General features: G+C 33.1%; 1 protein-coding gene across 1 annotated transcript; it reads left to right on the top strand.

The window, feature by feature from the left end:
- Positions 1–10,375: 10,375 nt before the first annotated feature.
- LOC131627271 (cysteine-rich receptor-like protein kinase 29) lies at positions 10,376–13,341 on the top strand. The gene is made up of 6 exons (XM_058898110.1): positions 10,376–11,328; positions 11,417–11,679; positions 11,764–11,974; positions 12,081–12,318; positions 12,506–12,671; positions 12,794–13,341. Exons 1-6 carry the CDS (start codon positions 10,548–10,550, stop codon positions 13,127–13,129), a joined length of 1,995 nt encoding a protein of 664 aa, XP_058754093.1. The 5' UTR covers positions 10,376–10,547; the 3' UTR covers positions 13,130–13,341.
- Positions 13,342–27,595: the final 14,254 nt, after the last annotated feature.

Genomic DNA, 27,595 nt, shown 5'->3' with positions numbered 1-27,595 from the left:
TAATTTTTCTTTGGAGTGTTTAGTTTCTCGTTCCTTTTTTGTAAGTTTGGTTGAGAACTTATGTTCTCTTTTAATCAATGAATTCTTGCTTGAAAAAAAAATTCACTGTTTTCTTATATTTTATACAGCATACTAAACGTTCCCTTCATAACTATGGGTATTCTTTTAAGCAATTAAATAAAATGAGAGATGATTTAAATAATAAAAATAAATAAAATGAGATTACCAAAACAAATATTAGTAAATAATTGATTTATTAACGGTTTAAGTGATAAATTTTGTTAATATCGTTATGGAAGGAATAAGTCATCTTAGCTAAATATAGTACAACAAAGACGAAGAAATTAAGATATTGGTACGCACTGAATTTGGACAATCCAATAAATTAAAGATTAACAAATTTCTATGGAGAGTTTTCTATGTTGAATATCTACCACTGCTGTCTCATTCGAGCCAACCATCAATTATTTCTTTCTCTTTTTATAATTAACTTCAACAACTGGATCTTCTTCAAATAGTAAAACTTATTTTATAAAGAGAAACACCCTTGATAGACTAGCCTAGCGACATGAATGTAGAAGTGAGGTCATTCCTTTGACTTTCTAGACAAAATTTATAGAGCATTTACTATATTGGATTGACCAACACGATCTTTGATGCACATAGTTTTTGAGAATAAACCTATAAAAGATTGTTGCTTGTATTTTTATGATATTCAAAGACTACAAGTTATGAGTCATATTCATTATGCAAAGGATCCATTCAAAAGACACAATTGTTGATGCACAATATAAAATAAAAAACTATTGGTTTTGGTTGTAGTGTTCATGACTACAGCAATGATAGACCTATATTACCATTTTTTTTAAGGGAAAAGCTAACATGCGCCCCAAGGGCATAAGATAATGAGATATTTATAAAAATATTTTTTTGGAACGCGTGCATTCAATGTATCGAAACTTTAAATATAACTTTATTGCATTTAATTACATTTATTTTTTTCTAATTATAGTATCCTTAACATGTGCCCTTAGGGCACATGTTAGCATGACCCTTTTTTAAATTCTACATGCACTAATCGTCGGACATTTCTATTGTAATTTATGTCTATTAATTAAAGATTTAAAATTATTGTGAGATAAAGGTGTTGATATTGATGATGCATATTCCTAAGAAAAGTTTAAGATGTATGTGATGTTATTTTGTACAATCGACGATTTTATTACATATGAAAATTTAGCGAAATACAGTGTCAAAGGACATAAAGTGTGTCCTATATGTGAATTTGATATCTATTTTCATCAACTTGAATTTGGTAAAAACACCGTTAATTTACCTAGGACATTATAAATTTCTAAAACTCAATCATCCTTATCTTAGTGCTACCGACACTAATCGTTTAAAGATCGAACAATTTTCTTGTAATTTAAGTGTCCTTTCAGAATAATAAAATATAATTTATACTAATGACCATTTCATGGTTGACATATAGTAAAGTTTGTTAAGCACAAGTGTAAAAAAGAATGATCTTTTAAGATGGTGGAAATTATTTTATTGTGGTAACCATCTTATTTAAGTTTATATATCAGATATTTAAACTTCACCTCTCGATCCTTCGGCCTATTATCTAAGATTTTGTAATTATTCACATAGTGATTTTACCTACAATGATAAGATATAAAACAAGTTCTAGAAGAATCTTATCATTGGAGTCCCCACAATCTCAATAAATAGAACTACTCAAATACAACTATGAAAACAACAAAGCAGATAAACATAAACATGACAAGAATAATAAATATAAGAACAAAAATAAAATTAGAAAAACCTAATTATTACTGAAAAACTAAGATTTGCAAGACAAAAATACACAAGACGAACTAGTGATTTGTAATGTACAATTATGTTTTTCTAAGGCAACTGCATTCTTCTTTTATAACAAAAATATGACTAAATCGCCATAATGACTGGGTAGTTGAAATAAATGCCTAAATCATGTTTGAATTTTGGAGTTTCAGACCTATTTCTCTTCTTAGTTATTTATATAAGTTGATGGCTAACATGTTTGGCGACGAGACTAGCATGGGTGATGAGGAATACTATCTCCTTGGAGAAATCAACTTTTGTTAAGGGGAGACAATTGGTGGATGGTGTGGTTACTCTTATTGAGTTTTTGGATCTTGACATGATGTCTAAGAGTGAGTGTTTTATATTCTAAGTAGATTTTGAGAAGGTTTATGATTCTATTAGTTGGTCTTTCCTGAACTATTTACTGGTGAGATTTGGTTTTAATGGGGATGACCTAAATTAAAGCTTGCATTGTGTTTTTCGAGGAGCCTTTATGTGTTGGTGAATGGGTGCCCAATCGAGGAGATAAGCGTCCAAAAAGATCTGAAGCAAGAATACCCCTTAGTCCCTTACCACCTATCCTTTTCTTTATTGTTGAAGGTCTTAGCGCTTATTTGAAAAGAGTGATTTTGCTTGGTATTTTTGAAGAATTTAAGTTTTGGAACAAAGGGTTACAATTTTCCCACCTCTATTATGATGACGATATGGTGCTCGTGGGGGTTCCATCTGTCAACAATTAGGGCGGTTAAATGATCAAATATTTTGAGCATGCCTTTATACCTTAACGCGAACTTTGACAAGAGTTTTCTACTTAGAGTTAATGTGCATAGGCCATTTTTGGACATGGATGGGGAGCATTTGTATTGCAAGGTGGGTACCCTTCCTTTTAAGCATTTAGGAATTTCAGTGGGTGTGAACATAAGGAAAAAGAGACATGGGATCATCTAGTTAAGCTTGTCTTTAGAAGATTAGCTTATTGAAGGAGTAGATTTATGAGTCTTGGTGGGAGGGTGATCCTGCTAAACTCGATTCTGAACTATATCTTCGTGCTCTTTTTGTCTTTTTTGAAGATGTCAATCTCGGTCTGGAAGAAGTTGCTTGGTATGTAAAGGTGTTTTCTCTATAAGGCTCTAAAGGGAGATGATTGAGGATGATCACCATATTAGGTTTTGGCATGATGTTTATTGGATGAGATAAAGTCCTAGGGCCTACTCCAATGTTTGATCCCAAACACTATCATGTCAAGATGGATCAATACCTTGTGGATGAAGCTCATATATCTTAAAGCCACTTGCCCAAAAATAAAGTAACTGGCCGCGACTAAAGGTTATTTAAATTTTAAAATTCTTCATTTAATAACCTTCGTGGTAGAAAACCTTCATAAATTGCTGGGAAAAAAACCTTAAGACCACGGTGTGGAGAAATATCTTCTATAAACAAATACACTTTAAACAAGGAAGAAGGGGAACTTCACTAACAACAAGGATAAAGTACAACTGGCCCAAGACTCACAAAAGCCCGTTCTTTCAACTTTTGAGCTAGAGAAGCATTTTGATTGTGTAACAACTCCAACTCCCTCTAGGTAGAATCAAGAGGATGAGTCTTTTTCTCCAAAATTCCTACCAGATGCATCATCTGACTACCCATAATACCAGAAAGGTCAAACGGAGCAAGAGCTTTATGTACCTCTAGTATATAAGCATAAACTTTATGTAGTTCGCTTAAATATGTTTCTCGTTGGGAAGTCAAACTACTAACGCTTCTCTCCAGCCGGATTCTTTATTCGCACGCCCGGTTTGTCCAGAGACCTTTCCAATGGTATGATCCAACTAAGGATAAAGCGACAGAACTCCGTCTAGAATAACACGCCAGGTTGTTCAAAAGCTCACGTAGAGCCTGTCCAAAAAAATTATCAAAAAACGCCCAATTATCATTGAAGAGTGAATCACGGGGATAACGAGATTGATCGGGATGAGAATCGAGATCCACACGTGAAACCGGAGGATCAACCAAAAGAGAAACATCTAATGGGGTTATGGGGAAAGAAAAACCCCTACAATGGTGTTTGCGGGTTGTTTTCTCAACTTTAGGACCTGGACCCTTACATCATCCTCCATTACATATGCACAGAAATTAAATATGTATCCCTATACATATTGAAAGAAGGGTTGAATCAACAATAAATAACAAATAAATTTTCAAATTTCAAATTTATTAAAGGAGGCTCAACGACCCTCACGAAAACAAGACCCCATAAACAGGGAAACATGATCAAGCGTGTCTGACATTTTTTTCTACTTTGTCCGAGGGGAATACACCTCTAATAAAACCCAAGCGATTAACAAAATCTAGCAGCTTCTTCTTTTGAAAAAGAATCCTCTGCAATAATTTCACTTTCTCCATAAACATATGAACTTTTCCCAAAGAAAAAGTGCTTTGCCGACTAGCAATGAGGAAACAGAGCTTTATACCTACATTCCATTCTTCACTCAACCTCACATATAGTTACATGAGCCTGGGAGCAAGGGGGATAACAAAAAAGAACCGGTCCTCGAAAGGTGGTAACTGAGGAAAGTATTCAAAAACCCGTATTTTCGGCACCAGTATGACCAACTCCCATCCTCTTGGTCCAACCCTAGTGCCACAGTTGCAACAAAAAAGATGAAAGAAAAAATAACAGATGAATTCCCCTTCCAATATTCGCACTAATATTGGTAAGCCTTAACATACCCCTAACTCGTTGGATGAAGTTTGGACGGGGTTACCATCAAGTAGTTGAAACACCTACCTCGAAAGCGGTGAAGAGAAAATGAACACCTAAGCTTTAAAGATATACTCATACAAAGGAATTTTATAGTTACAGTAGTCACTGCAAATTCTGTCATCTTCATCAGTAACGATGAGACCTCAAAACGACGATTCACCCACTTCTAAAAAAGGATTCATCCAAGCTTCCTTCTTTGCAAAAGATAGAAAAAGTTGAAGAATATATAGAACCTTCCCACAGAGACGATGGTTTCACCAATTCCCCTCTCACGTTCTTCCGTGATTTCTTAGCCATATCACATCAATAAGTGACTATGTATTTATGTACTAACCATATGAAAGAAAGGTCTCCTATCAACAATCTCTTCCCTCACACATAATACTTAAGTGTATCGTTTCCCTAGAAAGGTCATAATCACTCTTTCGAATAGATGTTTGGCACTACAAACAACAGAAATGCAAAAAGTGTGATCGACATCTGAGGACCAAAATCCTTCAAAACCTCGCACTGATGTCCAAGCACGAGGGCTTGGGGCATTTTCCTAGAAATTCTAGCTGAAGAATTCGACAGAGAATGATGGTAACCATGTTTGAAAATGACGAAGTATGAAGAAACCTATTCTTCAACACACTAGTAATGTAGACCAAGAAGGTTTGATTGAGGTTCTAGACTTAGTTTGGAAGAGTCTCAAGAACAGAGCCACAAGATTAGGATCACTCTTTCTTCAAAACATGTCTAGAATTTCGAAAAGGTTTGCATAAATCAATCCTTCAATAAAGTGTCAAATTCGACACGCTCATTTGATGTTGAGAACTTAATTAGAATATTTTAGTTCAAGAGCCGGTCAAACCAAGGATGTCTCAATAACACCATAACACTTGACTAGAGAGCCTCGACAGAGACAGTTAGAGAATTCAAAGACAATTATCAACATGATGGATGGTTTGAAGTAGTTTAAACAGTAAAGACGCGTGGAAGGAAGCTAGAAGAATGAAACCCTCACAAGGGGATATGTGTCAAGTTATGTAGAGATAGCTATTGCCAACGGTTTTACATTGTATTAGTAAATTAGTTGATCTCATTGTTGTGATCAAGGGTCAACAAATTCATCAAAAATTCTCTATAGAACTAAAGTATAGAAGTTCAGAGAGAAACCGTTTGTGAGAAAATGTATGAGCCTGCGTCCTCTCACTACTACAAAGCGCGTAAACAACAACGCCATGTTCACCATGGTTCTTCACTACATAGTGGTGACATCTCTAAAATAAGGCGCCACCATATTATTTTTGTTTTTTTATTAAAAATTAATTGTATATAACAACAATTGAGCATCCAACCGTGGTAAAACCAGCAAGCTTTCATGGGTTCGAACCTCCCGCCATCATATATATTATTCCTTTAATGTTAACGTGCGTCTTTTCTTTTTTATTTATTTTTATATAAAAAACTTTAAGAGATATGACTACGGTTGGTACGTTCCACCGTTGTGATATATTTATAATAAATAAATACTTATCAATACAGTTGATAAATAACCGTTGTGAAATAAGTTACTCATATATAAGTGAATTAACTGTCACTTATTGACTATAGCACCGTTTCCTTCATAGTGAAATCCTAGCACCCATTTTTTTCTTCTTCTTTGCCATTAGTCATGAATCTTGTGCTTCGTACGTTAAGGTATTCTTCTTCCTGCATCTTATTATAGTTCCCCATTATCTCATTTGTTTCATGTTGTTTTTGTTGATTAATTGTTCTCATTTTTTCAGGTTCGTCTTCACTACCTTAACAAAGACCATATTTTGGCTATGGTACATATTGTTTGTGTAACTATGGAAAAAAAGTACAAGAAGCAAGAAGCTATGATGGAAACTTTATCCACCTTGTACTTCTTCATAGCTTCACAAACATGATGTTTTTCATACTGTATTGACAAATAAGTTTGCGTTTTCACATGTTGATAACTTTCAAGGTTATTGTAGGAATCAACAAGTACAACACATTTTAGTTAATGAAGAAACAACAGTGGCATCAAACTTCATCTAGTTTGAGAAGCAATGAGCATAAATATGAAAAGTATGAAGCTGTTGTGTAAGCCTTTTCCTCCTTATATTTCTTTTTCATAGCTTCACAAACTAGATGAACTTCCGAATTGATTCTTGTTCCACGATTAGTTTCAATAAAAGGTGCGTCGTGGAAATTTATAATATCTCCTTTTCATTGCCCACAAATTTATATTATCTGGTTCTATTGTATGATGTTGTTTGAGTTTATTATATAATATGTAGATCGAGTGTTTTCCATACATCTAACTTAAAATACATTCATTTAAATTGACATAGATACTATAATCTGAAAATTAAGTAGTATTTGAAAACCAACTTAAAGAAATCATTGTTTTTGGATTGCATGTGTCTCATCATTCATTTGATGTTCTTTTACATATAGATTATGTTATAATGACCCGGCTCCTTAGATGCACTGTTGTCTTTAATTATAGTTAAGTTTCATTAACTACAAGAAATTTAACTATAATCAAAGACAACAATGTATCTAAGGAGTTAGACCAATAAACTACAATATATATGTAAAAGAGCATGCAATACACGATGAGACACATGCAATCAGAATGAAGACTTTTTCGAAGCCTTTGCCAAGGGTATCCAAATCATTACATGTGTTTAACGCCATCTAATTAAACAAATATTAGTAAAGAAGAGGATTTCGGATTCAGGGATGTGATTTACCTTCAAATAATTATGGCAGAATGAGAGAAGTTCATATCAAAGATGGAGGCCGAAGTGTGAAAGTGCTTCAGGAAGAGACAAAGATGGAGGCCGGAGTGTGAAACATGCACGTGAGAAAGAAACAAAGATGGAGGCCGAAGTGTGAAACCCTTAGTTATGTTTTCTTTGTGTGTGTGTGAGAGAGAGAGAGAGAGAGAGAGAGATAGGGACGAAGATGGAGGCCGAAGAGTTGAAGATGAAAGCCAAATTATTTTCTTTAAGAGAGGCCGAAGTGTGAAACCATTAGTTTTAACTTTGTTTTCATTAATAGTGCGTTTAGCAGCGCTTTTTAGGAAAAAATGTTGTCTACTCCATGACCTATGGCAACGCTTTTATGAAGCGCTTTCTAAAGAACGTCATTTAGTAGGGCTTTTTAGAAGTGCTTTCTAAAGTATGGTCTCTAGGAGCGCTTTTTAAAAGCGCTCTCGTATGTATGGCCTTTAGCTGTGCTTTTCAGAAGCACTTTCTAAAGTTAGTCTTTAACAGCGTTTTTTCTCAATTTTGCATATAGTTTTAATTTTTATTTACTTATAGCTGCACTTTGGTATAAAAATGTTGTCTATGGAGTGCTGCCTAAAACCAGTTTTGGCGTAGCGAATATAACAGAGGGGATGCTTCGAATCCCAGCTATTATAATTTTTATTTTTATTTGTTTATAAGTGTAAACTAAAAGATTTAACCCTTGGATTCTCGACATAACCGATAAAATAATCAAATTTTATTATAATGGCACTCGTTAAATAGATTTTTCCTAATCATTAATTATATGAAGCCGCCCAAACTTGCATGCATCATTCTTTGGGATGGATTCAAAGACAGAAAAAATATTCAATGTTCTTCTATCTTGAACAAAACTTTTTTTCGTCCTTGCAATCTATCTCATATAATGGTATTGATGTTGTTGTATTTTTTTTAACAACCCTCACTTAAAGAAGGGAGCTCAACTAGTTAAATGTACTCAGTTGATAGATTACAAGTGCATAAAATCATTCTTTGGCTCAACTTACACAATAGTCCATTAGCATATATGCAGGGATAGGATGTTTGAAATCAGTATTTTGGTTGGGTCTGAACTTCCTTGTATGTGCTGAGAATTTCCAATTCTTGGTCCAGGTTGAATTAATATATATATTGATTATAAAAAAAAAGAACGGAGTTCAACTTTTAAAAAGTTAAACAAAGAAGGGTGCTTAACCTTTGAAAAAAAAATTTCTCATTGTTGGAACATATAACTTATCAGAAGATGGATATCTGCGAATATATACAATAAGAAGAGCAAAGATTTGTTGTAAACAATTTATTTTAATATTTTGTGTAAACAATGTAATTTTAAAGAAAAAAAGAATTATTCACATCGGTTTTTGTCATAACTGAGATGATAGTTATAAAAAGAAGATAATTTACTTCAGTTTTATTATATAATCGAGGGATATAATATTCAGATTTTACTATAAAAACTCTCGTTAAATAGATTTTACTCTAATACTAAATTATATGTAGTTTCCCGTAAAGAGAGGAAATATTTACCACCGTCAATTTCATGAGTTACTACTACAAAAATCTTATTGGATGAATTGACCATGAAAAAGTTTGATCTAGAAACGCTCAAGAACTTGAGAAACAGATCTCTGGGATGGATTACAAGTGGAGAAAATAAAAATTTTCATGGTATAGGAACATATAACTTATTAGAAGTTGGATAAGTTATGGAGTTTTTTTGGAAAGGGTATGCAACAAAATTTGTATATCTCCAAAGATTTGTTGTAAACAATGTAATACTAAAAAAGCTTATTCATCTCAGTTTTTTATTTAAACCGATGGATATGTTAAGCCTTTTTTTTAAGGATTTTAAGTGGTCTTAAATAAATTTCTACCATCCATTTAATGATTATCAACGCTCAAGACTCTGCCACTAGTGATCCGCGTGGAACCTAAGAGACATCCATCATAAAAACATGTTGAATATTAACATTTTTAGCCTAAATAAAACATGAAGTGCTTGAAACCTAAAGAAGTTTGGAAAAAATCTCTATGATGGATTGCAAGCGCAGAATATTACCTGAGTTTAAGTTTTGTTTTCTTAAATATTTAGTTGAGCCGAAAATCATATATTTGAATATTGATTTTAATTATCTTACCCTTTTTTTCATCAGAAACAAATGCATGCAAGATCTGTAGAGAATAATTTTGCACCCAACATTTGATCTTCCCCAAAATTCAATAATTTGAAGATCTAAAATTTAGATCTTCGGAGAATTCGATTTTTATCTAGATCTCTAGGAAATTTAATTTTTATTTTAATAATCTGCGTAAACAACGTAATATTCTGGGAAACAATGTAACAATGATTTTTTTTAAAAGAATTAATCTAACCCCTCGGTTTTCTAGATAAACTGAGAGGTAAGATATGCTAGTTTTGTAAATAATAAAAGTGTTGTTGCTGCTGGGGTTTGAACCCATGTGCATATAAATTTATCCTTCGATTTTTTAAATCACCGAGGTGATAAATGACAACTTTTCATGACAACATTCGTTACCTTGCTTCTTTAGTCGAGGTTAATGCATTTCACATCCAATATATTATGTGTTTTTTTAATAGTGTCTGCAACACTTCATAATGTGTTGTCTATTTTCGAATTCAAAATACAAACCCCCACTTGCAACACTTCACAAAATATTGCCTATTTTTTGAATTCAAAATACAAACTGTCTACTATAATACTTTAAAAATATTGACTATTTTTGAATTCAAAATCAACATTCACTTACAATTTTTTTTTTGTCATTTGAAAACACACCCATAATAATTAATTATGATTAATTGCCACATAACATTAAGAATTTTTTATTTTAATTAATGTATCTCGCGCTTAACTGTTCAAGAACTTCCAAGCATTTTCCTTCTTGTACTTTTATTCTATGCAATGCATATTTGGAACAGAAAGTTACAAACAACTATATCCAAAAGTCTTTCTTCTGAATAATTAATTACTCCCATGAATTTTCCACAAATTGAATGATAAAAGGACTAAAAGTGTGGCCTCAAAATCACAAATTTTATTCAACAAATCACTTCACACAGGCATATAATTGAATAAGTTTCATATCCAAAAAGCTTCAATCCGAAGAAAGAAAGTAATATCAGAATGGCAATTGTTTCTTGCAAGTTATTATTCTCCTTTTATTCTTTTCTCCTTCTTCTCGTTATTATTGTATCTCAAACCAATGCCCAGCCAGATTTTATATACAGATTTTGCATAAACGATAAAGGAAACTACACAACCAATAGCACATATCAAAAAAACCTCAACACCCTTTTGTCTAATCTCACTTCCAACACACAAATCAACTACGGTTTCTACAATTTCTCCCACGGCCAAAACAACGACAAAGTAAACGCAATTGGCCTCTGCAGAGGTGATGTTACACCAGATGTTTGCCGCAATTGTCTCAACGATTCAAGACTTCTTCTCACAAAGCTCTGTCCTAATCAAAAAGAAGCTATGGCTGGGTATGACCTCTGCATGTTACGCTACTCGAACCGATCAATATTCGGTATCAAGGAAGATTCACCAGATTATCCTTTGTCGAACCCAGACAACGCATCAGAGGCGGATCAATTTAATCAAGTTCTCGGGAACTTGATGAGGAAATTGAAGAAAAAAGCTGCATCAAGTGATTCTAGTACTCTTAAGTTTGCGGCGGATAGTGACAGCACTGATATGAATTTTCAAACCATATACGGTCTTGTGCAGTGTACACCTGATTTGTCATCGCAAGATTGTAATGATTGTTTAGAAGGTGCTATCTCACAAATTCCAACTTGCTGTGATAAAAAGATTGGTGCGAGAGTTATTAAACCAAGTTGTAATATTAGATATGAAAACTACCGCTTCTACAATCTCACATCACAAGGTTCACCACAAGGTACTTCATTAATTTATCGTACCTAATCGCTAATTATGCCTTTGTATTTGGAATGTCTAATTGAGCAGATGTTTTTTATTTTTACAAGAAAAATGCAAATCATCGCTTTCTACTATCGCTATAGTAGTGTCTGTTGTTGCTGTTGGTGTTGTTGCTGCTATGCTAAGTTTCTTTTGCATATATTTAATGAGAAGTAAGAAAAAGATAAAACGTGAAGAAATAGTACACGGACACGATGATATTGAAATTGTGGAGTCATTGCAATTCGATTTTGACACAATACAAGTTGCAACAAATAACTTTTCTGAAGATAATAAACTTGGACATGGTGGATTTGGTGTTGTTTATCAGGTAAGTAACCATTTGATTTAGATGTATATCGTATTCTTCCTTGTTAAAGTACTTATCATATATACGAATGAGAAATGTTTGCAGGGTAAACTCTCTAATGGACAAGTGATTGCGGTTAAACGCTTGTCAAAAGGTTCTGGACAAGGAGATAGGGAATTTAAGAATGAAGTGCTTTTACTAGCTAAACTTCAACATCGAAATTTAGTTAAACTTCATGGTTTTTGTTTAGAAAGAAAAGAAAGACTACTTATCTATGAGTTTGTTCCTAATAAAAGCCTTGACTACTTTATATTTGGTAGGTTATAATATATGCTTTATTACCTATAATCTTATTTAATTAGTTTTTCTTTGAGAAAAAGACTACACATATTACTAAAATTGCTAAATTGGTGTATGTATAGATCCAATAAAGAGAACACAGTTAGATTGGGAAAGACTTTACAAAATCATCAGTGGTATCGTAAAAGGCCTTCTTTACCTTCATGAAGATTCTCGACTTCGTATTATTCATCGTGATCTTAAAGCAAGTAATATTCTCTTGGACAATAATATGAATCCTAAAATATCAGATTTTGGTTTGGCCAGACTAATACTTGTTGGTCAAACTCAAGTAAATACGGAAAAAATCGTTGGAACATAGTAAGTATTAGAATTTAGAATATAATTTCATATCTTGTTGAGTACAATTTTTTTCATTATTCTAGTACAAACTCAAAAACTATTATTAGTATATCATAGACCTTAAAACTAAACACATGTTGAATATTTGTGATTCAAAATGTCTTACTATTTATGACTTATTAAACTATTTAATTTTGACATGCAGTGGATATATGGCTCCAGAATATGCAATGTTTGGAAAATTTTCAATAAAATCAGATGTTTTTAGTTTTGGAGTACTAATTATAGAAATTATAACTGGCCAAAAAGTTACTGGCATTCTTCATGAGCAGAGTACAGAAGACTTACTTATGGAAGACTTACTTAGCTTCGTAAGTCCTTATATCCCATTATTGTTTCTTCCGTGCCAACGAAAAAAATGCATTAAAATATTATTACATGTAAATAAGCATATTAAGTAGAATTGTAATTAGTGATCTATGCAATTGAGCAGGTGTGGAGAAATTGGAGGGAGGGTACAATCATCAATATAATCGATCCATCATTAAACAATAGTTCACAAAAAGAAATAATGCGATGCATTCAGATTAGTTTACTATGTGTTCAAGAAAAAGTGGTTGAAAGGCCAACTATGGCTACTATTGCACGCATGCTTAATAGTTATTCAGTCTCTTTACCGCTCCCTTTGGAGCCTGCATCTGTTATAGCAAGCAAACCTGGAAGTCACTCAATTTCAGACATGCAATCTGGTGAAGATAGTGTAGGGATAATAAGGTCAAGTCAATCCAAGAATATATCAGCAAATGATGATTCAAGTGATGAGTTATAGGCATGTGGGTTATATCTTCATTTAGTATCATTGTTCCAACCAAAATAAATATGTTTGTGTTAAGTGTTGTTTATATATGGACATTATTCTGAACCAATATGTTTAACATTATTTATGTATAAAAAAATAAATTAGTAATTTAGTTGTGTTTGTGTAAGTTTAAAACTATTTTAATTATTTTTTTAAAAAAATAAAGATAAATTATTGAATAAAAAAGAAAATCCAATAGGGACGGGGATCGTAAAACCTAATCCATTCAAAAAATTACAAAAACGATAGTTAGACATGTTTAATCTATATGTTGTGAATTATGACAAAATTCTATATTAATGTGTGAGATAAAGAATAGTACCTACTAAAATAAATGGTCTTCATCAATGACAATTCGTACACAAATAATATAATAGAATAAGACGAGAAAAAGATGAATATTTGACTACCCATTTCGATCAAACGATCTACTATGTGGGAGAGGGTAGCTTTCCAATTCACTATACTTAGAAAATTGTTACAAGAGATTACAGATGAGTTACAAGAAAATAGACTTCGCAGTTCTACCCAAGTATTTCCCAACCTCTCCAACTTTCAACATAAGAATCACTCAAACCTGAAAATATCCCTTAGATAACTCCAAAAGGTGTCTTTTTAAAATTTCCCTTGGAATTCCCTAAACCCTTATTCTCCATTGTTGCTGTAAGCTCTAAGATTGTCACACTATAATAACAAAAGAGTTACATATTTATAATAGCCAAAATCCAACAAATCCATAACAAATCCCAAAAAATATCTCCTTAATTGTTAGAGTAAAATCTATTATTATAATCTTATAATGTCTTTCAAATATTATAAATATCTTATAATATCTCTTAAACAATTATAAATATATATCTTATAATATCTTTTAGAATATTATAAATATATATTATAATATCATTTAGAATGTTATAAATATCTTTTTATATTAATTTATATGATCTCTAAATTAATATAAAATATTTTAAAATTAATGAATGAATTAGTGAATCGAATCGGTCGAGTTTGATAACCGTGAATCGCTCGGACCAGATTATTTTTGACTTTCTGATTTTTAGCAATTTCGAAATATATTTTCTATCTCTTCGTCAACAAAGGTTTAAAGAATACTTCAACACTATATTTCAAAAAAATTTAAAAGCTCAAAAAGGAAGTGAATTACACCAAGTGTCATAATAAAGAAAAAACCTTCATTTGCTAATCTATATATGCATTTTCTCTTATAAAACTATGAGATATCTTGAATCTAAAGAAACGTATTATGTGTAAAGTATTCTTTCATTTAATTAAAAGATGTCAAGAAACAATATCTAAATAAGAAAATGCACGAATAACCAGCATTGAGTCAGTTTCAAGTCAAAGATTTCTCCAGTTATTTGTGTTAGGATATTTGATAGCAAACATGATTCCATGCAATTCTGCTTGGGAAATTCCAATCATAGCTGAGAAAGCTCCACAGAATATTTCAAAGATATCCCTAAATAAGCCACCACAAGTTGATATTCTAGGACTTCTTCTTGAAGATCCATATGTGTTGTATTTAATCCAATTATGATTATAAAAACACCAAATAACTTGTATGATTCTAGGTATAGGAAGAGGTAGACATTTAATGTCAAAATAATTAATGATTATGAACTCGTGAATTGAAGAGTATATGTGCCCCTTGAACGAAGTAGATGCCCTATAGATCAATTGTTTAACATGAAGAATGTCTCTATCAAAGTCAATGTTACCATTTTGAAACGTGATACCAGTTCTTGTATGTCAAGTTTTCCATAGAATTATTATGATGAGAGTCATGATCAGATTTTGAATTTGAGAGCTCCAATTCTACCAGCAAGTTTGAATAATTTTTCATAATTAATTATATCAATGTTCATGACAAACAACCGCTCCATCTTATTCTAAAAAAGTAAAGTATACTTGCATCTAAGAAACAAGTGGTTTAAGTTTGCACATCATAATTGCAGAGAGAGAGAGAGAGATAGAGAGAGAGAGAGAGAGAGAGAGAGAGAGCCTCAAAATTATATACATTCTCCTTTGAATCAAGTTGTCTTCTGTTGCAATAATATTCTATCTATATTATTGATTAATACTATATTAATTAACTTTTTAAAGATAAAAATATAGTAATTTGTAGTAATATTTTGAAAATATGAATATAGTATAAAATTTTACTCTGTTTGATTTGCTAAAATAATTAAAAAATATTTATGGTATTTAATAAAATGAGAAGCAACAAATTCGACAAAATCTAGAATTTAAGTTTTAGACGTATTAAATTTGATTACACAAATAGTAATGGGAAGTTATTGATTTAAGAGTGTTTAAATTTCAACTCCAAAATCAATTATACTTAAATTTAATATTCTTAGCTTTAGAGTTTAGATATTATTTTTACACTATTTTCATTTTGAATTTACTTTTACTAAAATTTATTTAAATATAAATAATTTTATTTTTTAACTCATTTTTAACTTAAATTTTATTTTTCAAAATTAATTCACGGTACAAATTTATTTAAATATAAATAATTTTATTTTAACTCACTTTTAACTTAAATTTATTTTTCAAAATTACTTCACTCAAAATCAATTTTATTCATAGTAGAATCAGTAATATGATACATAAAATTCGTAATGTCTAAGTTGTAAAAAGTACTATAAATAAAATTTTTCTGTTTTTTTTATATATTTTTTTTGAAAACAAGAATATATTGATAGGAGAACCCAAATTCTCAAACTTGATATAAAAATTCGGATGGAATCCGTAAAAAGAAAATTACACGTCAATTGTTAGTTACGATACGTACAAAAGAAGATTTCAACCGAACTTGTAAAAATTACAATTGAGTTGTGTAATTAAATAAAATTAGAGATTATTAAAATAATAAAATTAAACTAAATGTGATTACCAAAACAAATATCAATAAATAATTAATTTATTATTAACAGTTTAAGTAATAAATATCGTTATGGAGGGAATAAGTCATCTTAGCTGAATAGTACAACAAAGACGAAGAAATTAAGATACTGTTACGCACTGAATTTGGACAAACCAAATAAATTAAAGATTAACAAAATTCAATGGAGAGTTTTCCACGTTGATTATCTATACCACTGCTGTCTCATTCGAGCCAACCATCAATTCTTTCTTTCTCTTTTTATAATTAACTTGCCTAGCTACATGAATGTGGAAGTGGGGTAATTCCTTTGATTTTCTAGGCAAAATTTATAAGGCATTTAACATATTAGATTGACCAACATGATCTTTGATGTACATAGTTTTTGAGAACAATAAAAAATGCTGCTTGTATTCTAATGGAATTCAAGATTACAAGTTATTTTATCAAATACTATGACATATTAGTTTTTTTTTAATATATATTTAAGTGGAGGATTGTTGGAAAATTGATAAAGTCAGCAGGAGAATTGAAAATAAATAAAAGTGTTGAATTTGATAACTTTAGAAACTATGCAAAGAGTGTTAAGTTTACTGTTAACATTGCACCAAAGTCTAATGCATTTTTAGACTTAAATTTTTATCCTATTCTCCTTGTTGGATTTTTTAGTCACTTTTTGTCTTCCCATTTTTCACTTTAAAAAATATATTCCTTAGACGAATGTTGTCCTTAGACTTAAAAAAATATTCTCATAGTTTATGTTCGCATGAGAGTAAGTGAGGGCGTGAGAAAAAAAACATAATTGAGAGATATCTCTTAAAATTAAAAAGAGAAAATAAGAGAAAAGAGGTTAGTTACATTGTACGTGAAATCTTAGAAGAACGTGAGAAAGCTGTTAGGGCAAGGAGAAACTAAGAGAAGCATATTATCATCTATTAGAGTTTGGAGAAGCAATTTCTAGACCTAATCTAAGGTAATAGTGGGTAATTGCTTTCGGTTATAATTGGTATGGGGAAAGAGTAGATGTGGGGTTTTTGATTCTATTTGATTGATGAGGAATGTTGTAAAATAATTGCTAATAATGATGTTTTATATGCCCTGATCTAAATTATATAAGTATATGTAAATATGTTGTTTGTTGAGGTTTGAAACATGTTGATTTTGATGCGAGTTTGGTGAGTTTGAGCAGGAAATTGAGTATTGAGAGGGCCTACACCATGTCTGGCGCAAAAAAATACCACGAGTGTAAGGAATGTTCGAAATACAACATAATTGTCATCGATCTTTATTTATTCCAAAAGGAAAGAAGATTATCAAATAAAACCCACGAAAAAAAAAAGAAATGGTCGTCACAACCAAGAACAGGTTTGGAAGTGGGTTATGCAAGGGGAAGATATTAGCATCTCTCACATCAGTTGTACTAAATAGGGCCCATTTAGTTAGTTTATTAATGAGTGTTATCGAGATGTTTGCGTTCTTCTACTTATTAATCAAATAAAGAGAAAAGAAAGGTGTTTTGAGTTTTTTTATTATTGTGCTCGCCGAGGTTTCGGAACCCTGTGCCTACGTATCCTCATAGTGCAATGAAGAAATCAAAGTTATGTACGTTGTGGTTAAAAATTGCGAGTTTGTTGGTTGATTTTAAGAATGACACATTAGATATTTCGAATGTTTGAACTTTGACTTGTTTGCTCGTCTGAGGGACTAAATCTTCGTATTCGTTTCATGTCGAAATCACTAAGATACATTCATTTATGAAAATATTTTTGAAGTCGCACAAGGGAGAAAAACAAGTTTGATGAGTTGAGTTGATTTACATGGATGTTTAGTGAATCTTTGAGCATAAGTCCATTGTTTTCGTTAGAATTGAGAGAAGAAACCAAGAGATTGAAAAAAAGATGGGAGGCAGACCATATTACACTTAGGGCTTTTTTTTGTTGAAATCTTGTTGTTGGCCAAATATTGTAAGCCCATTCCATTTGCCTGTTGTGCACCACCCCGCCAGCCAACATACCTCCCCCTTTGAGTCAGAACTTCATTTTATTTTAGGCCTGTTTCAATTTAAAGTCTAGCGCCCTTTATAATACTTCACTCCCCCATTTTATTATTCCGTGCCTCTATTTTGTTTAGAATTTAGTTTAATTGCTATTTTGTTTTCTTTTTTTAATTTCTAATTGAAATATAAATAACAAAAATCTAAAAAATATTATATTATTTAATTAGTTTTTTTTTTATAGAATTAGGATATATTTTCATAAAATATCAAAAAATATTATTGTTAAGATTTGTTTTTTAGAATTTGATATGATTATTATTTAGATTTATTTTTGGTAATTTTGATTAATATTTGTTTCAAATTTTTACCTATTTTCTCATCCGTATTTTCATACTTCTTTACTAACATTTCTTTGTTTATTGTGAGCTATTATCTTTGAGGCTTTGGGATTATTCTAATGGACATCTACAAGCTTTGTTTAACTTTTTATATTTATCATTTTATTTCCTTTGAGTTTTGTAATAACTGTAGTAAGTCTAGTCTTCCAAAATTGGTAAACAAGCGCTAGTCTTCCAAAAATACTAAATCTTTTGGTTACTCACATGATCGACTAGATTGATCCTAGGACATGTGCTTTGTTTTTAAAATGTTTCGTTTGTAACAAAGGATACTTCGATACAAAGTATGTTCATGTTTCTGAAAAATGTTTGATTTACGTGAAACTTTTAAAGTTTATGTAACAACGTAACTTGTAAAGAAGAAGTAAAGTAAAATAACTGCAATTGTAATATAAACTGCAATAATGTAAATGGCAAGAATGTAAATTTTTTGGAAAAGATAAAGTTATAAAACTGTAAAAAGAAGGTAAAAGTGGTGTAGTTATGCGTACATTCTCAGAATTGACTCGTTTCTCACGCACAGATACTTTGAGTGAATCTTATGAGTTTTTGTACAAAATGAACACACGAATCTAAGAAACTAAGACTCTTATATATACTAATTCGAAATAACCGTATACAACGGTCCTTCTATCAGAGCACGCCATGTCGCACACTGTATGCTTTTCCTTTGTCTTGAAGCTTCCAAGTGTTTCGAAAATGCAACGGATTAGGACAAATAGTCAGTTACGCCTTTTCTCCAATTTAACTTCTTCGTTGAAGCTATCTTTTTTGTCGAATCAAATATGAAACTTAGAAAATATTTCTAAGTCCACACTCAAAATCTTCCAATCAAAGTTGGCTTCGACAGACATTGCAAAAGTCGTCAAAAACCCTTGTTGAAGGCTTCCAACTTGTTTCGTGATTCTTCTAATTTATTCAATAACAACGTGGTGTCGAAATCATCAACTAACAGTTTCAATCCCCATTCGGTAAAAATGTAGTCCCCATCCCCGAGGCTCTGTAATAATTTTTACCACTTTCCTTTACTACTTTATTTTATTATTGTTAAGCATTGCATGCATTTAACTGTTTTTGAAAATAACCAATACTCACTTCCGAGCCCCTATTTCTACCATAAGCCGATCGCACTTCACGCATCGCAATCAACCGTAGTCACACGTGAACACTAGTACAAATTCATAGCTTGATCATGGGCTTTCTTACAGTAGACACATACTCAATTAATTGTTTCGGTTGGTCGTTTAGGAGTCTAGTTTTTGGCTAGTACACTTACACTTTTAACTCAATCCTTTCATGTTTCACACGTATCTTAAGTTTCGTAAGTCCGTTTTAGGTCCGATCATCTGCGTAGAAAGAGAGTTTAATGATCTTTTAAAGGTTAAGTTTCATAACTTTATCATAACTCTATAGTATTTTGTGCTATTTTGAAGTCATACATTCTGTTTTAAAGTTTATGAAGGAAATATTGTGATATGGTTAAACTAAAACGAATAGAACTAGACTTTCGTAGCTCCGATCGAGATGATGTCAATTGCATTTGAAAGAGGAATTAAAGAACCTTTTAACTGTAGAATTTTATAATTTTATCATGAGCCTATAATATTTGGTGCTATTATGGAGTGAGAAAATTTTAGAGTTAACTCCAGACTTTTGGAAAACTCTTTAGCAAATTAAAGAATCGGATATATATATATATATATATATATATATAACTTTAACTTGAGTTATTTGATGTGTTAGAGTTGATTTTGATATGTTTTATAGACGAGTTGAATCAAGAAGGTTGAGTTATGAGTCAATTGATGTGTTTAGAGTGTGAGTGAGTTTTTTAGTTATAGAGATGGTTGAGTTTGAGTAATTTGGCATGTTAAGAGTCCCGTATGGTGAGATAAGGCTAGAATACGCCTATGAGGTTTGTTGAGTGTGTAGGATAATTAGTTTACCCTGTTGATGAGTATTGTTAAATAATTATATAATAATATGTATTGAATCGAACTATAATTATATATTATGTCGAGTTGAATTAATAGAGAAAGAAGTTCTTATTTTGACAATATTTATGTTGTGGTGTATAATTAACTGAGGAACTACTGAGATGGCCTTATATTGGCAATGTTATGTGTTTAGAGAGAAACCCGTGATGATTGTTGCATTGTTATTGTTTGTGTCATTCATGCATTCATCTCTATCGAAGATAGGTAGGACTTTGGTCCAGTGAGGGTCTTAAATTCATTAAGGGAATTATTAGTTTTGAGAGGAACCAGAGACGAGTCTCAGATTGATAGAGGGGGCGCTGGTTCAATGAGGAACCAGAGACGTTGGATCAATCAGTAACATAACTCTAAAATTCAAAACCTTGGTACCACATGCATTGGAGAAGAATAGGAGAATTACATTGCATTATATATCTTCATTGTGATTGACTATCGTTGTGAATGATCTATGTGATTGATGAATGATATTGTAGAAATATCCTTGTTGTTTTATGCACCATTAATATTTATGAATGTATTCTCACCCCCTGTTTGTTTCCTGTTTTGTTCTTTACGTCTATGATATGTATACTCATGTAGAGGAGTCTTAGTTGCTGTCGTGTTTGGAGGATGGCATTGATACCTTCTTCGTGGCTTACCGCTTTTGAGTTTATTTTTGTTTCGTTGTCGCTTTGATAGTGAAAAACGGGACAAGTTACATATTTCTATATTTTGAGTTCTGAGTTATAATTAGTTGTTAAAAGGAAGTGTGTTATATTTGAAACAAATTAAATATATTTTTGATGTTTGAAATTTCGCTGCTATGCTTTATAAATTTGTTGAATAAAGATGCATGTTGAGAATGTGTGACACCGTTTGGGAAATTTATGCGCATGTTTTTATGAATAAAGAGTTTTGGATTTAGGTTGTTACATTCAAAGCCATCATCATCTGATCTTACATGTTTCCCACCTACCATGCATGAGGCGGAAAATTAGCACATGCCAAGTGACAAAGGAAATCCCCCTTCAAACTCAATGCACATATCATAGTCTTGTTCATCAAACTCACTTAAAAATTCTCCATTATAACCACAAAAGTATAATCTCTCATCTTGATCACCCATAACTGAGTTAGCAAAATCCCTAACCACCAGATCACAAGGAGGGGGTGGAGGAGCCACACACATAGGGCGTTTGGATTTCATTAACAATCCAACGGGAATACAATAGGAGTATAAGATACTTGAATTGCTGACCATTGGTTAACTTCAATATTAAAAAATAACTAGAACAAGAGAAGGTAAACCAGCTGGGCTTGCTTGGAACCAGCCAGGGATCTTTGGACCTGTAACAATGGGAGATTGATTCCTAAGATTTTCGGCTTAAACTCCTAACCTTAGGGTTAGGGGCCTTGGTCTTTGGGGATTGGTTTTCTTTGTTCCTCGTTCAAGTGTTCAAGCTCGTTAGGTCTGTGAATCTTTTCTTTCTATATACTTTATTCTGTTCTTAGTTGCAATATGAGGGGATCTAGTGTTGGCATATGGCAAAAGGTAAGGGAAGGAGGAAGAAGGGAGGTGAAGTGGGATATAGAGAGAGAGGGGAAGAGGAAGGCTACAGATAGTGAGTATTCATCGTCTTTTTTCTTCACTGAATTTGGTGATAGGTGGAGAGCTAGAGATCTGTATTTCGAATTCAAAGAGTTGGGAGATATTGAGGAAGTGGTTATTCCTCAAGGAAGCTTTATGCGAATCTGCCAAGATTCCGTAGGTCTAAAGGTACTGAGAAATTTGGGCCTGCAGTCCAAAACAGTAATCCAGCCAAGATGAATACGAAGGGTACCAGTGGTTATAGACACGACGACATTCATCGTTCCTATGCAGACGTTATTCGAAGCAGTAATGGTGATTGCAGCTATAAGGAAGGAATCAAGGTGCCCAAAACTCTGTTCTTCAAGCCTTGCCCTGAAGATGTTTCTCAATACAAAAAGGCCTTCACAGGGAGGATTAAAGAGCCGGGGAAGATGGAAGATATCAAAAAACTCTTTCTTGAGGAAGGTATATTTTCTATTAGGGTTACTGTGTTGGGCCCTAATATCTGTCTCCTGGAGGATTTGATTGAAGGAGAAGTTGAGTTGTTTGTTGAAGAGAGGAAATCTTGGTGGATGCAATGGTTTAGCTCGATTAAACGATGGGAAGCCAAGGATAGTGATGAAGAGAGGGTGGAGTGGTTAAGAGTTTTGGGAGTTCCTTGTCACGCATGGAGTGAGTTATACTTTAAACAGCTAGTTGAATCTAAGGGGGTGTTTTTGAGAAGTGATGAAGGAACTGTTTTGAAAAAGAGATTGGATGAGGCAAGAATTTGTATCAGAACTAAGATTAGAGAGAGGTTGGATGATATGGTTAATCTTTCCATTGATGGACAGCTTTTTGTTGTCAGTTTGCTGGAGGTTTCCTTTGGTACCAATGACAACCAAAAATCATGGTCTCCTGGGGAAGAATCAGATTCGGAGGATTCCTCTCAGGCGGAGGTAGCCATGTCCGGTGAGGAGGAGGTTGAAGAGGGTCAAATCAAGGAGGAGGGAGATCCGCCGCGTGTTGAGGTTGATGGGACAGAACCTGTTCTAGGGGACAGTCGATCTATTTCCCATTCTATGTTGAAATGTCAGAATGCTTTAGAAAAGGCGTTTCTTGACTCTTCTACTGATAGCATTAAGGAGGTTCCCAAGGCAAAAAGTAAGGTAGCATTAAATGTCAAAGGGCATCATAGTAAAAACAAAAGGATGGGGGAGTACAACGGTTTAGAGGTTCTGGAAGTTTGTGGTAGGCATGCTGACTCAGCTCAGAGTCAAAGTGGGCTTAAGTTTGATGGGACTGGTATTTCATTGGATCGGTACAGTGGGCCAAAAACATTTGATGAAGTCTGCAGAAGTGTGTGTAAGGGTGTGATGCCTGAGAATTTTCCTAAAGGCCCCTGTATTAGAAAAAAGGACCAGCTGAGAAAAAAGAAAAGTCTGAACGAGGATTTAGGTGAGCGTGTTCCAGTTTCCTCGTTCTATTACGCTTGTATTGCTCCAAGATCAGCAAGAGTGGAAGGAGATCGCAAACAGGAAGGAAGGACCGGATCGTTGGAGGGAAACGTTTTTTCCTCTTCTGCGTCAGACTCAATTTCATCAGGTGAGTCTTTCTATGGCTCTTCCCTAGCAGACTCAGATATCATTAGATGCAATAATCATTATGGGGAGACATCGGGTGTGGGTTTGAAGGTGTAGAACACTATCTCTAATTTGGGGGGTGGTAAGTTCTAAGGAGGATGCTGAGAATGAGAGGAGGATAAATGTATTGGAGGGTAGAGATAAGGAGGGGATGAGGTGTTTGAAGGTGTTAAATGATAGTATTCGATGAATTTGCTTTCCTTTAACATAAGAGGGGGTGGTTTTTTTTCTAAACGAAAAAGAGTCAGTTTTTTGATTCTGATAAGTGCCAAAATGTACTTATTTTGTGTATGTAAATAGTGGCACTTATCGATAATTTTGTTAATACCGTTTGAATAATTCCCCGTTCTGTGTATAAATACGTATGCTTTGTGAATAGTTGTATTTTCATATACTTTTATACCATTTGATAGTTTTTCCTTTGTTTTTATAGGTATTCATGCTTATTGGAGCCTTGAGGAATAAAGTGTCAAAGGCACGGCTTCGATTTCGCAATTTTGGTGAAAGCCCGCTTAGCCACCATCAAGCGGACTTCCAAAGACTCAAAATAAGGATGACAAAAATCATCATTTTGGTTTCCATTCATTCATTATTGGATAGAGCATTGAATAAGCTTTCCAACGCTTCGAACCGAGCGCCATTCGGAGTTACGGTTCTCGAGTTATGGCGAAAACAAAATCTGATTTTTAGCAGACTCCGCTAAGCGGAGGGGGTCCGCTGAGCGGAGATCCAGCGGAGCAAATCAGCGTCTGGATGAAATTTTGAGTCCGCTGAGCGGAGGGGGTCCGCTAAGCGGACCTGCTAAGACAGCAGCTCGTTAAAAGGGGCCAAAATCACATTTTTAGGTCATGGGTTGGGTATTTTTGAGTCCCAACTCCATCATTTTCATTCTTAGATCAAAATTAGCTTAGAAAACAACTTCGGAGGTTGCATAAGGATGATCGGGGGTGGATTGAGCGTCGAACGGAGCTGACAAACCGGGAGATCTTCGGTTCATTTCTCTTCTTCTTTGTGTATTTCTCTTTGGTTGGGTTTGTTTGTATATTTACTTGAATCTTATGTATATTTACCGATTATAATGTTATATTTAACTTGCTTTACGAATCTGTGTTGATGTTATCCTGGATTTTTGCTCTATGCTGGGGATTTGGGGTGATTTAGAGATAAACTTCTTGAATCCTTATCTAGGATGATTATCTATTAGTTTCTGAACTCTAGAGATGGATTTAGAGCTAGCATTCACTGTGGGTATCTGTACTTAATGCTTTCGTGTTTGAGCGGCGCGCGAGAGATCGCCGACGCGAGAATACGAATGTTCTCGCGACTTCGCGTTAGAGATAACCTTAGTTGTGAGATGATCTCGTTTGTGCTCCAGAGATGGACGCTTATGTGAGAGATACGTGATAACATAGATGAGTATCGTAGGTTGAGTATAATGGGTTGGTAAGTGTATGTTTGTGAAGAGTGAATATATTTACATTCCTGATAAGTTCTTTCTCTTCTAAGAATGTGTTTATTCTTTTCCTGTCTATATCTTTGTTTACTTTTTTCTCATTCAATCCAAAGCTCAAAACTGTAGAAACTGTTGAATGGCATCTCTCCATCTCTGAGGACGATAAATCCCGGATCAATATTTCCAAATCTTTTTTCGTTGCTTGCCCTATACTGCATTCAACAAAATGGCGCCGTTGCCGGGGATGGTTTTGATTGCATCGCAATAGTTTTCGTGGTTTTGAGCTTTGTATTTATCGTATATATTGTATAGTTTGACTTGTATATATACTTACTTGTACATGTTTACTTGTTTATGTTCACCATATAGTTACTTGTATATGTTTACATATAAGTATACTTTTATAGGTGAATGTTGGTGAAACATGTTGATCTCGGATGAGCTCTTTAATAACAGATCTTCACTTTTCAACTTGTGAATCCAACATTCACCAACTTTACCTTTTTGTATGATAATAGTTGTTTGTGTTTCATACTTGTGCATATGTGTTTGTTTATGTATATGGTTGTATATTTTTGTTTTTATGTTCGTTTAATCATTGTATATATTTGTACCCGTAATGTTTGTTGAGTGGTTGGTTAGGACACTTTCTTTAGGCTTGCGCGCTGAGACGTCACCGTGGCATGACGGGAGGAAGCTACTTTCCAAACACCGAAACAATAAAGGCGTCGAGCTAACGACGTAAAACAAGCGCTTGTTGGGAGGCACCCCAACGGTTGTAAATATTGTTTATATTTCTGTTTATAAGTTATTAGGTGAAGTGGAAGAAAATTGGAACAACTATTGCAGTTCTGATTTTTCTGGTTTTTCTGTCATCCGCTAAGCGAGCCTAGCTCCGCTAAGCGATGACAGTAAAATTTTGTTTTCTTGCTTTGTACCAGTGGGGTTCCTATTCCACTTGGTTCACTCATTTTTCCCACTTTCACCAAGGTTATTTAGTAGTAGATACTAGTTTTATTTTTCTAATTCTTTTATTGGTTGTTTGTACTCAAATTTTGTTCGGTAATTCGAAGATTTTTGAGGTGATTCTCCAAAGCTTGAGTGTTTCAACTTGCGGATGTATGGTAGGATATTGTTTTTGAAGTTGTATCATTCAAGGTACTCATTTATCGCTTTCTATAGCATAACATGTTTAGGAAACTTTTCATTTGTACAATTACCATACCATTCATTCTTTTACATTACTTGCTTGTTGATTGAATCACTTTAGTTCCCAAACCATAAATGTGAGGAAGCTTTCCATTGTTCATATATGCTAGAGGCCACAATCTTTGTTTTAACTGGATTTTATTATGCTTAATCTTTTGTTTATGTTGATGTTATGAAAGCATGAAAAGGATCAAGGCATTTTGTTTCATTTTGAGCATAACCACCATAACCAAATAGTCAATTCACCTTGTGAGTGTGTGATCATTTGTTAACCCTTTTGAGCCTTTTTGTCAATATCCATGTTGTATTTGCTAAATGCTTATCTTTGAGTGTTTAGTCCTCATTTTTGCATGGATGATTGATTCTTTGTTTTCTTGAACCCTCAACCATGATTTTTGGTATGAATTTTTACCTTGCCTTAGAAAGTAGGGAGTATTCATATGATGGTGTGGTTGAATTCAAGTTGGGGAGAGAAATGGTTGCTACTTATGTGGTTGTTGCTATGAGGTTGAAAAGAACGAAAAAAAAGAAAAAAAAAATGTGAAAAGAAAAAGAAAGAAAAAAAAATGAAAAAGTTTTGAAAAAGAAAAGGAAAAGAGAAGTGAATAATTGTGCTAATAAGTATTGTGATTGGTTTGAGAAACTTGTGGTTATGGAAGAAGTTTAATCGAGGTTTTGTTGTCTGAATCTTTGGTGGATTGATCACTCCCTTAGGTTTAGGCAAGTTTTTGTTTCGATTAGCCTTAGGACATATCCCTTGTTTGTTAACCAAGCCACATTACAACCTTGATAAGTCCTTGTGATTCTTGCTTTTGTATCTTCAATGTGATTTTTGGATGAATGCATAATTTAATCTTTTGTTTGCAAGATTGTTGGATGAGTGTTAAAAGTCCCTCACCTTTGTGTGTTCTTCATTCGATGAAATTTTGCTAGGTGTGATTCATGAGATAACATGTATTGTGTTAGAATGTTTTGTATGTTTTTTGTGCTTAGGATTCGTTTCGTTTACATGTTGTCGTTGTAGGATAGTGGTAAGTATTTACTTTGTTTATACGTTTTTGTATTGAGCCATACATTTGTTTTTGGTTTTTCTAAACTTGTTGATTCACAATTCTTTGGTTTATTACTTTTGATTCTTTGATTTATTTGACATTGTTTGAGGACAAACAAAGTTTCAGGTTGGGGACAGTTTGATAAGTGCCAAAATGTACTTATTTTGTGTATGTAAATAGTGGCACTTATCGATAATTTTTTTAATACCGTTTGAATAATTCCCCGTTTTG

This window comes from Vicia villosa, unplaced genomic scaffold (genome assembly GCF_029867415.1).
Source record: "Vicia villosa cultivar HV-30 ecotype Madison, WI unplaced genomic scaffold, Vvil1.0 ctg.000353F_1_1, whole genome shotgun sequence".
Lineage (NCBI taxonomy): Eukaryota > Viridiplantae > Streptophyta > Magnoliopsida > Fabales > Fabaceae > Vicia > Vicia villosa.
Note: the sequence above shows the minus strand (reverse complement) of the source record. Positions and strands in the feature narration are given on the sequence as shown.

Coding starts and splice junctions, on each gene's coding strand:
- LOC131627271 (XM_058898110.1), top strand. CDS start 10,548: ATGGCAATTGTTTCTTGCAAGTTATTATTCTCCTTTTATTCTTTTCTC. Junction 12,319..12,505: donor GAAAAAATCGTTGGAACATA/GTAAGTATTAGA, acceptor TTTGACATGCAG/TGGATATATGGCTCCAGAAT. Junction 12,672..12,793: donor TGGAAGACTTACTTAGCTTC/GTAAGTCCTTAT, acceptor GCAATTGAGCAG/GTGTGGAGAAATTGGAGGGA.